The sequence below is a fragment of the Gracilinanus agilis genome, chromosome 1, assembly GCF_016433145.1.
Source record: "Gracilinanus agilis isolate LMUSP501 chromosome 1, AgileGrace, whole genome shotgun sequence".
NCBI classification, from domain to species: Eukaryota; Metazoa; Chordata; class Mammalia; order Didelphimorphia; family Didelphidae; genus Gracilinanus; species Gracilinanus agilis.
Window position 1 is genome coordinate 789,491,245 of NC_058130.1, and position 10,830 is coordinate 789,502,074.

The following is a 10,830-nucleotide window of genomic DNA, read 5'->3' on the forward strand; positions in this document are numbered from 1 at the left end:
TTAATTTTTATTCATAGTATCCCTAAACCTATGAGGTAATTCACTGAGTTACACTCTGACCCTTTCTTCCATGATGTCCATTTTGGTTCCTCACTCTCCCCCTAGGATGCTATATATTCTTAATATGTGACTGCCATTATCTCTTCCCTAGTTCCAGGTCAAACATCTTCCTTTTTGTGTATTATAATAGCCCTCACATATGCCAGCAGAGACTGGGGCTGCTTTGAACTTTGGCCAGAGTGCTCAGCAGGGTCCCAAAATCTCTTACTGTCTGGAAGATAAACATATTTCTGTGAGATTAACCCCTGTCTCTCAAAATGTGTTGTCTTCATGACTGTTAATGAAATTTTCCCTGGCTGCTTCTGGGGGCTCAGGATCTTGGCCGGGTTGCTGAGACCCTGGAAAAGTAGTGATGCAAACTACAGTTGGCAAAAAGCCATCTTTGTTTAGAGGTTAATAAAAAAAACTCCTTCTGGAAAGTGGACTTTGAAGTCTCACCCATGGAAAGGACACTTTGCCTGGAGCTTTCCTGAATGGAACCTTGAAATGCTAAACAGAGAAGCCAAGAATATTCAGGTGTTGGAGCATCCCTGACTCGGTGATGCATCTTATCTTTTCTCTCTTTCTTTATTATTGCTAGTGATTTATGCTTTCTGTTGATCCATTTATGCTTTCTCTAGTAAGTTAAAGCACATAATAATAATAAAGCAATTTCTTTTTACCTTTTTATTTTAAAAAAATGTCTTAATGTAGAAGCAAATCTCAAACCACAAATAGTTAAGTTAAGCAGCTGCATATGTAACATTTTAATGTTACACCCAGCCCACCCCCAAGCCAGTAGGTGCAGGAGGAGATTCAGGATTGGGCTCCGGGTAGGGAGGAGGGGAGTCTTGGAGGTTACAAATGGATGGAGTTGGGTATTGCATTAGAAAGATACCACTCTGGGACCTGGTCTGGGATTTTGTGAGGCTGCCTACCCAGGGATACTCATTAAGGACTTGGCCTCAATGAGGGATCAACTGGTCTTTGGTAGATGGTCAAGAAAGACTGGGAGGTGGTCTAAATGGAGTTCCAACCACTACAGTGATGAGCTAAACAATAACACTGCAGCTGTCCAGTGCTGATTCCAATTCTTTGAAGACAGCCCATTTCCAATTTCCCACATCCCACTGGCTTTGCAACCAGTGAGGACAGAAGGATAAAGGGACAGGACTCTGTGGGGTGTCCCTGTGACCTAACACCATCTCCCCTCACTCATTTGCAGGCTTAGAGGCTCCATTTCTGCAGCCGTACCTGACTGCAGTCCTTGACATAGAAGCAGAGCCAGGCAACAGGCACTCAAATCACTGAATGACTTCTGGTATGTGAGCAAGCTTAAAAAGTCAAACTTATCAACGTAATCTTAAGAAAACCGATCTTACTGTGATTTAATGGACCTGGAGTTAAGAAGCCCTGCGTTCCAATCCTACTTCAGACACTCACTATCACTAGATAAATCACAGCTCCTCTCAGCCTTCATTTCCACTCCTGTAAAATCAGGATAATAGCACCTGTCTCCCAAGGTTATTCTGAGGATAAAATAAAATAATATTTGTAAAGCACTTCTTTGAAAACTTTAAAAAGAAATATAAATATGTATGTATATCCACACATATGTGTAGATATGCAAATTTACTATTATCTATAATTAAAAGGAGACTTGGATAGACTGGATCATCTCTGAGCACCTCTCATCTCTGACATTCTGTAAAAATGATGTAGTGGGGGGAAGCTAGGTAGCTCAGTAGATTGAGAGCCAGACCTAGAGACAGGAGGTCCTGGGTTCAAATCTTGCCTCAGACACTTCCTAGCTGTGTGACCCTGGGCAAGTCACTTGACTCCCATTGCCTAGCCCTTACCTCTCTTCTGCCTTGGAACCAAAACACAGTATTGATTCTAAGATGGAAGGTCAGGGTTTTTAAAAAAATGATGTAGTGGAAGTAGTGTACTTGGGTTCAAAGCCTGCACCCTGCCTGGCTTTGAGGAGACTAGGAGCAAGCCACTTAAATGCTCTAATATACAATGTTCTCATCTATAAAAATGGAGCTGGAACCTAGGTGGGGCAGTGGATAGAGCTCAGGACCTGAAGTCAGCAAGGTATCTTCCTGAGTTTCAAATATGGTCTCAGACACTTACTAGCTGTCAGTCCAACTCACAGGTTTGAGCCAAGAAACAGTGATACCAGAGTAGGATGATACAGCAAGGTTTATTGGAAGCAGAGATATGGGAGTATGTTTTTTATAATGCATGTATAACCCAGATTCAAATTGCCTGCTAGCACTGGGAAAGAGAAGGGAAGAGAGGGAGGGAGATAAGTTCAATCATACAGCTTATGAAAACTTGTGCGGAAATTTGTTATAACATATACTTGGTAAAAAATAAAATATAGGGGCAGCTGGGTAGCTCAGTGAATGGAGAGCCAGGCCTAGAGACAGGAGGTCCTAGGTTCAAATCCGGCCTCAGACACTTCCCAGCTGTGTGACCCTGGGCAAGTCACTTGACCCCCATTGCCTACCCTTACCACTCTTCCAGCTATAAGTCAATACACAGAAGTTAAGGGTTTAAAAAAAAAACAAAACTAATTGACCCAGGCAGCTGGGTAGCTCAGTGGATTGAGAGTCAGGCCTAGAGATGGGAGGTCCTAGGTTCAAATCTGGCCTCAGACACTTCCCAGCTGTGTGACCCTGGGCAAGTCACTTGACCCCCATTGCCCACCCTTTTACCACTCTTCCACCTAAGAACCAATACACAGAAGTTAAGGGTTTAAAAAAAAAGCTAATTGATGTTAAATCAAATCCAGTCAATAGGCATTTATTACTTGCCTACTATGTGTTAAATACTATATTAGACACTGGGGATTACACAAAAGGCACAAATAAAAACATCCCCTTGCCCTCAAGGAGCTCCCATTCTAATGGGGGCACAACATTTAGACAATTATGTACAAAGAAGCTATATATGAATTAAAATGCAGAGAACTAACAAAGGAAAGGTACTAGCATTATGCCAGGAAATAGGCCATTTTAAAAAGAGTAAACATCAGAGCAAGAATCTAATCATAGACAGTTACTATGGTTATACAAAAAAATCAAAAGTCAAACAGGAAAAACAATGAAGTCAAAATAGCTACTTGTACAGCTTCAAAGAAAAATGTAAAACAGTCCCAAACCCAAAGAGAGCCCTTGGAAGAGCTTATTTTTTTAATTGAAAACTTTTAATTAATTAATTAGTTTAGAATATTTTTCCATGGTTACATGATTCATGTTCTTTCCTTCCCCTCCCCCCCAGCCAATGAGTAATTCCACTAGGTTTTACAAATGTCATTGATCAAGACTTATTTCTTGGAAGAGCTTAAATAGGACTTTAAAAATTAAGTAAGAGAGGGAAAGAAAAAATTGTGAAAAGAAATAATGGTAATACAGGAAAATCAAGAAAATTGTAAGAAGAAATTCAAACAATTGAAAAAAGAGATCCAAAATCTGACTGAAGAAAATAACTCCTCAAAAATGAGTATTGGGCAAGGGGAAGCTAATGACTTCATAAGATATTGAGAAATGATAAAAAAAAATCAGAAGAATGAAAAAAACAGAAGAGAACATGAAAGACGTGATCAAAAAGAATCTAGATATTATATGTCAAGATTCCAGCAACTGAGAAAAACTAAAGAAGATCTCCTCCTTAAGGTGGGATTTGAGCTGGGAGGGAAAGGAAGAGGAAAAAGAAAACAAAACATTGATATGGTGCCATGCTATGCCAGTTACAAATATGGGATCATTGATCCTCACAACAACCCAGTGAGGTCCCTGTTATATCCCATTTTACAGCTGAGGAAACAGAGACATATGAATATTTTATATTTATATAGGATCAAACCTCTGACAGCTAGTAATCGTCTGAGACCAGATTTGAACTCAGGAAGACATTTTGCTGACTTCAGGCTCAGAGCTCTATCCACTGTTCCACCTAGGTTCCAGCTCCATTTTTACAGTTGAGAACGTTGCATATTAGCTTTTTAATAATATAAACTATAAAATATAATATAAGCTATAGTTTAAATATAAACTATAAAATAAAACTATGACATAAGATATTAATGTTAATAACATAAACACTTTGTAAACATATTATTCATTTGAAGCTTAGCTTGGTGTCTCTAGACTTCCTTTGGACAGATTTGCCCATTGCCTTGCCATTGTCTTTGTATCTTTTCTCAGCCCCCTACAGTTGAGTATTGCATTCAGTTCTAGACACCCCCCTACTGGGATGGATATGGCTAAACAGAGGAAAGCAACCAGGAGGATAAGGGAATCTCTTCTAAGGATCAAGTGAAGTGACTGGGGATATTTTGTCGGGGAAGCAGAGTAGTGCAATGAAAAGAACTCTGGCTCCAAAGGCAGTTGACCTTAGTTCAAATCTCTCCTCTTCCACTTAGCACACACAGGCTAACCTTGGACAAGTCCCAAGTTTCCTCACCTGTGCGTATAAGCGGGGAAGGGGCGGGGCGGAGATCACCTTTTCCCCATCCCATTTGATGATATCACAGAAAGAAAATAATCCCAGTCGTCCTCCTGGGTTTGTTGTCATCTGCTACTAGGCGCTGGGTGTTGGGCTAGGGCTAAAATGAATTTGACAATCCCTGCTCGCACGGAATTGGTGTTCGCTCGAAGGAGGGAGACGATGTGTGAGCGTAAAAAGAACACATATGACCAGGCGGTCATATATTCGCCCCAGTAAAACAATCTGTTTATGCCTCCGCTTCCCCAGCGCCCCCAAGCAGTGAAGCTCTAGGGCTCTGTAGTTCTCCATTTTCCCAGTCCCACTCTAAGAAGCTGGGCTGGCGCCCCCGCCTCCCTTCTGGAGCCTCCAGCCTGGGGTCCATGGCGCCCCTCAGGCTGCTTTAGGTCTCTCTTCTCCCCAGTCACTGTGTCTCTCTAGTTACATGCCTGGGGAGTAAAAGGCAGCTCTTGGGGGTGCGGTGGGGTGAGGGAGACTTTGTCTCCAAAATGCCAGTCTTGGTACCGCGCCTGGAATGTAGTAGGAGCCTAATTTCTTGCCGAATTGGGTTCCTCCTCATTCCGAGGTTTTGTGCTTCTTATCTTAGGAGGAAAAGAGTGGAGAGGAGAAGAGGGGGAGGGGCGGGGAGGGGCCATCAGCCATCCAATGGGATGTCTGCTTGAGGAGAGGGAGTGCCCCTCCGCATTCTGAGCACCACAAAGAAGGGCTGAGCCCCAGGCTCCGCTTGGTCCACTCCAGCGCCCCAGCCATGGTCCTGAACTTGTATCTTGATCTGCTCAATCCATCATGCCGCTCCGTCTACATCTTCGCCAGGCGGAACCAAATCACCTTCGAAATGATCCCTGTGGACCTGATGAAAGGTCAGAGCCCTGGGAGGGGCTGGTCTAGAACTGGCTGGCCCAGTAGGGTGGTGGGAGAGTGGGAGGCACTGCTTGGACCTAGAGTTTGGAACTAGTCTAGAACCCCTCTATGGAGAGAGGCCATCCTAGGACCAGCAATAGGTAGGAGCCAGCAGGGGCTGACCAGAGGAAGGGGCCATTCATTCTAGAACCCATCAATGCAAGGAACCAGTCTAGAACTCAACAATGGAGAGAACTAGCAATAAGAGGGGGCCAGCAGAGAGTCCACTGGGGAAAGGACCAGTCTAGAACTCGGGGTGTTTCTGTCACGATAAAGCCTACCTAAGGATCATAGAGAGGGTTCTGGCTTGAAGATCTCTCAGAGGACATTTGGTCCAATGACTTCTTTTGCTGAGATTAGAAGAGGTTAAGAAAATTGCCCTACAAGTCCCTGGAGAATAAAGTGTCACAGCCCCGACTTCAAACCCCACCATCGTACTCCTCCTCTAGTAAAAGGGGGAAAGAAATCAGAAGGGGAGCCCAGTTCCAGGACACATTTCCTCTCTCCCATTGTCCTCACTTTCTATCTTCCCTAGAATCCTCAAGCTGATCTCCCCTAGGGAGATCTCTCACCTAGTGGACACAGATTTCCCCTTCTCCCTCCCTTCCTCCCCTCTAGTTTCTGGATAAACCCTTCCATCATTCCTCTGTATCTCCAAAAGATTTCTGGCTAGAAACTCCAAAGGAAACTGATGGGGCTGGAGAAGAGTTCCAAGTAACTGAACAAACTCTTATTAAGGTGTTAAAGTCCTGGGTGAGGCTCTGGATATGCAAAGACAAACATGAAATTGGAGGAATGGAATATAAATGGAAGCTTCTTGAGGGCTTTCTTCTTTGGGGGGAGGGGGGCAGGGTTTATAGCTTCAGTGCTTAGACAGCCAAGCAATACATGTCAACAGATCGACTGATGTAAATACATAAATACTTGATTGACTGATGTAAATGCAAAGGAAATAACCAGGAGAAAGAGAGTGATGGGATCCCTGAGTGTGAGTGAGGCTCTCAGCCTTCTTCAATCTCAGACCCAGCCCCTACTCCATCTCTCAGTTCTACTCCCCTCCCACAAAGACCTCGCAGAGCCCAAGATGGAACAATGGTAACCATGGGAGATTGAGGGAGATCTTTAGCTTCTGAGGAGGGCTCAGGAGTCAGCCATACTTCTAAGAAAGGACTCAAACTAGCATCTCACTGTGGGGCCATGCCTCATGCTGACTACTTTCTGACCCAAGAGTAATCAAACACATAGTTTTCAAATATTTAACTAGTAATAACTCACATTTCTAAAGGCCAGTGCCTCTTCTGGCCCCCTGCCAAAGGAAGGGTCACTGAGTTTGGCCCCCCCACCCCAGAATTCTCCAATAATCCTCAGAGGACTTGGGGTGAGGATGAGGGGCTGCCTGGGCTTTCTGCTAGTCGGTCCCACTTATAATTGAGGAAACTGTCAGGGGCTCCCATTTCCCCAGCTTTTACAAAGAACAATTTACATCAAAGGTATAGTGAGAAGAACTGGATAAATATCCCCTTTCCCAAGGGTGGGGGCAAGGGAAAGGGCATTAGGGCTACTGCTCAGCTCTGTCCCTATAGAGTCCAGACCCAGTCCCAAGTCCAAAGCCCCCAGAGCTGACTGACTACACCATCTAGATGGGGGTCCTGGCTCAAGTACCAGGGTCCAGGGGGAATTCTAGCAGCTGTACCCAGGACCCAAAAGGGCAAACCAAAGCAGCCCACAAGCACAAACTGATGCTTTGGGCCATAAGGCAGAAGAAGGGAAGAGGGAACCCTCGCTCCTCTGGCTAGTTCTGGAAAGAGAGCAGGTGGCTCAGGATATTGGTTCTTAAAGACCCAACTTCTTCTGACTATGCAGCTGATAGACAGGAACACAGGGCCTCTCCTAGAAGCAGGATGCCTCCATGGCAGGTGAAATGGCATACTCTGAAGCCCCCATTATCTATATAGTGCTTCATTCCCCCCCCCCCCCAGGTCTTCTGCCTCCTAAACTGACATCCTTTCCATTACACTGACATGTATCCCAAGAGAACAACATAAGAAAGACATATGTGTTCATGCAGGGACTTTCCCTGAGGTCACCCTCCTGTAGCTCAGAGGGAAGGCAAGGGCACTGGGGGAGAGGGAGGACTGGGCTAGGTCCCATTCAGAACCCTGTATTGCCTCCTCTTTCTCAGCTCAACATCGCAGTGAAGACTTTGTAAAAATCAACCCATTCATGAAGGTGCCAGTGCTGACGGATGAAAGCTTCATCTTAAGAGAGAGGTAACCTTGGAGGCAGCTGCTGCTGCTGTTGCTGCTGTCATCATTGAACCAGCCTGGCTGCCATGCTCTGGTCACTGCCACATGAAGATCTGGTGAAGGAACCAGTCATGGGGAGCCGGGAGAGGAGAGGACTCTCAGAGGGGATGTGAGAACTCTCTTCTAGCTCTCCTGTAGATGAGACATTAGACCTACTCGGCCCCAGAGGGCAGCACCAGGAGCAGTGGGGAGGCCCATCTAGTCTAGAGGTCAGGAATGGCTTCATAACTGGGAGAGCTATCCCAGGGAGGAACAACCTCCTCCAAAGGGGGATAGCTCCCCCGACCCCCAAGTCTTCAAGTCCAGGCCTCAGTTTCTTTGACTGTAAAATGAGAGTGTTTTGGGTAATCTCTATGGAAGGAAGGAAGGAAGTGAGGAAGGGAGGAAGGGAGGAAGGAAGGAAGGAAAGAAGGAAGGAAGGAAGGAAAGAAGGAAAGAAGGAAGGAAGGAAGGAAGGAAAGAAGGAAAGAAGAAAGGAAGGAAGGAAAGATGAAGAGAATAGGAGGGATAGAGGGAAATGGAAAGTGGGAGGGGAGAGGAAGGAAAGGCAGAAAGGAAGGAGAGATGGAAGGAAAGAAGGAAGAAGGAAGTCTTCAACTGGGCCACAGAACATCAGAATATACTAAATATTGGTATCTATATGGTGCTTTAAGGTTTAAAAAGTGCTTCTTATACATTATCTTCTTTGTTCCACACAGCCCTGAGAGGGAAGTTCCTGTACCCATTATTATTCTAGTCTTACAAATGAAGAAATATGGAGGTTCAATGAGTTATCCCTGGTCACATTGTTGTTGTCAAAGCTAGAATTTGACTTAAAGTCTTTCTAACTCCAAGTACAGCTCTCTTCCCATGACATGACACTGCCTCTCTTCTAGAGCTTGTTATTATTAGCAAAAAGCTTCCCTACAGCACAGCACTGTCCTTCCTAGTTGGCTGTCTTCAGGGGTTGAAAATGGATGTAATTGGTGGGGTTCCTTTTGAGTTGGGGTTGAGCTAGATGGCTACTGTGACCCTCTCCCACTTTCGTATTTGGGGCCATCAGATTAGAAGTTTAGGTCTCCTGGTACCTATTCCTGGGCTCTTCCCATCACACCAACTACTCTTCCATCAACTCCTCACCCACTGAGGACAGCAGTAGGAAGGAGTAGGGCGAGCCAGGCTTTTCAGAAACCCCAGGAAGGAATCCTAGTGAGAAAGGAAGTGTCTGTCTTAGGAAACTGGAATCACAAGAAGGACTTTCTGGGTTGGGATGATATACTTGGCCACCCTTTGGCCTAAGGAAGTAATGACCAGAGGGGTTCAAGTCCTTGGGTCCAAGGGTCTAGAAGGGGATGCTGGGGAGGCTGAGGGGAAGGAAACAGGAATGGAGAAAGTTGAAGAGAGAAAAGGAAGGCCAAGTGTCCTGAAGCTGCCACTTTCTTGCACACAGCATAGCCATTCTTATATACCTGTGCCGCAGATACAGGGCACCAGACTACTGGTACCCTGCTGATGCCAGGAGGTGTGCTCGGGTGGATGAGTTCCTAGCCTGGGGAGAACTGAACCTGAAAAGGCAATGCAACAAGTTCTTATGGATGAAGGTGGGTGAAGCAGGGGACCCCAGCCTCTCCCCTCCCCTCTCCCCCAGCCCAGAACAGCTTCTTCTTCTGGACTCCACTTGAAGATGTTATTTCATCTATTTTCCCCAAACAGCTCAGGAAGAGCTCTGAGGGGATCCTTAGAATAGAGGTCTCCCGAGAGCAGGGACCTTCTCTTATTCTCTCTTTGTATTCCTAATATGTAGTACAGTGCCTGACACAGACAACGTGCAAATAAATCTCTCTTGACTGATTGGTCAGCAGGAGAGGGAGAGAGAGTTGCTCATCACTGGAGGTATTTAAGTAGATGCTGATTGATTCCTGGGGAATCAGATTCTTGAGATGGGTAGAAGGTGGCCTGGATACCTCCGAGGTCCCAGCCAACTCCACTTTGATTCAATATTTATTATACACTCACACACCTGGCATGCACTCTCTTTTCCAGGCTACCCCAACTTCCTTCCCAACTAAAGTCCCAGCTAAAATCCCACCTTTTCCCATCAGCCTTCCCAGAACCTCCACACAGTGAGGAAAGCCTCTCTCTCTGGTGGGCAGCTATCTCATAGATGTCTGCCTAGTTGGCTCCCCATTAGTCCGGGAGCTCCTTGAAGCTAGACCTCTTTCATCTTTGTATCCTCAGGGCCACACACACATACACACACCCTCTCTCTGGGGGAGCCTTTCCCACACTGGGACAGCTCTCATTTGAAGGACTTTCCCTCTGACCTCTAGCATGAATTTCCCTTCTTGCAGCTGCTGTTCCTCCTGATTCTGCCCTCCGGGGCCAGGCAGATTCTGCCCTCCTCTTGGTGATGGCCCTTGAAAAGCAGCTCTCTGGAAGGCCCTCTAATGTCTCCCATCAATCCTTGCCCTTCCCCTCCACCTTATCAGGGTCTGCTCTTGTGAACAGGGAGGCCCAGAATAGAGTCCCCTGATCCAGAGGAGCCTCGGCCAGGGGTGAAGATGCGGGACTCAGATTGCAGCTTTTTGCCCCTCTTGGGTGCTTCCCCCTAAAGAAGTGTCTCGGAACTCTGTCTCTGTCTCTCTGTCTGTCTCTCCTTCCCTCTCTGTGTCTTCCCCACTCAGTGAGGGCTGAGGGAGTTCCAGTTCAGGGCGCAGGTGCTGAGTAAACCAATGGTTCTGGGAACTGTGCGAGTGTTAGCAGGATGACTTATGGCCCTAGATCCAAGGCCAGCGACAGCCTGCCAGGGAGCCCCTAGGCAGGGCCAGCTGTGCTCCTCCACATGGTTCTTGAGGTGCCCCTTGGCCTTTCCTAGGGGGTCTCACTAGAGAGTGATGGGTAAGGCCAGGGAAGCCTTGGGCCCAACTTCCCCAGAATATGGTAGAAGGCTCTGCAGAGGGCTGGGCTGGGAGGAGAAGGAGGAGGAGGAGGAGAAGGAGGAGGAGGAGAAGGAGGAGGAGAAGAAGGAGGAGGAGGAGAAGGAGGAGGAGGGAAAAGGGGGAAGAGGAGGAGGAGGGAAAAGGGGGAAGAG

At 46.4% G+C, this 10,830-nt stretch overlaps 2 protein-coding genes across 2 annotated transcripts in view; one reads left to right on the forward strand and one right to left on the reverse strand.

The window, feature by feature from the left end:
* Nucleotides 1–10,830, reverse strand: part of LOC123230488 (vomeronasal type-2 receptor 26-like) — an 817,179-nt gene that overhangs the window by 476,108 nt on the left and 330,241 nt on the right. The window lies entirely within an intron of this gene.
* LOC123245979 (glutathione S-transferase theta-1-like) overlaps nt 1,329–10,830 on the forward strand; it is a 14,261-nt gene continuing 4,759 nt past the window's right edge. The window contains exons 1-4 of the mRNA XM_044674949.1: nt 1,329–1,360; nt 5,293–5,414; nt 7,637–7,724; nt 9,190–9,340. Of these exons, the coding sequence (XP_044530884.1) occupies nt 5,303–5,414; nt 7,637–7,724; nt 9,190–9,340 (351 nt within the window). The 5' untranslated portion in view covers nt 1,329–1,360; nt 5,293–5,302. The remainder of the gene's footprint in view (nt 1,361–5,292; nt 5,415–7,636; nt 7,725–9,189; nt 9,341–10,830) is intronic.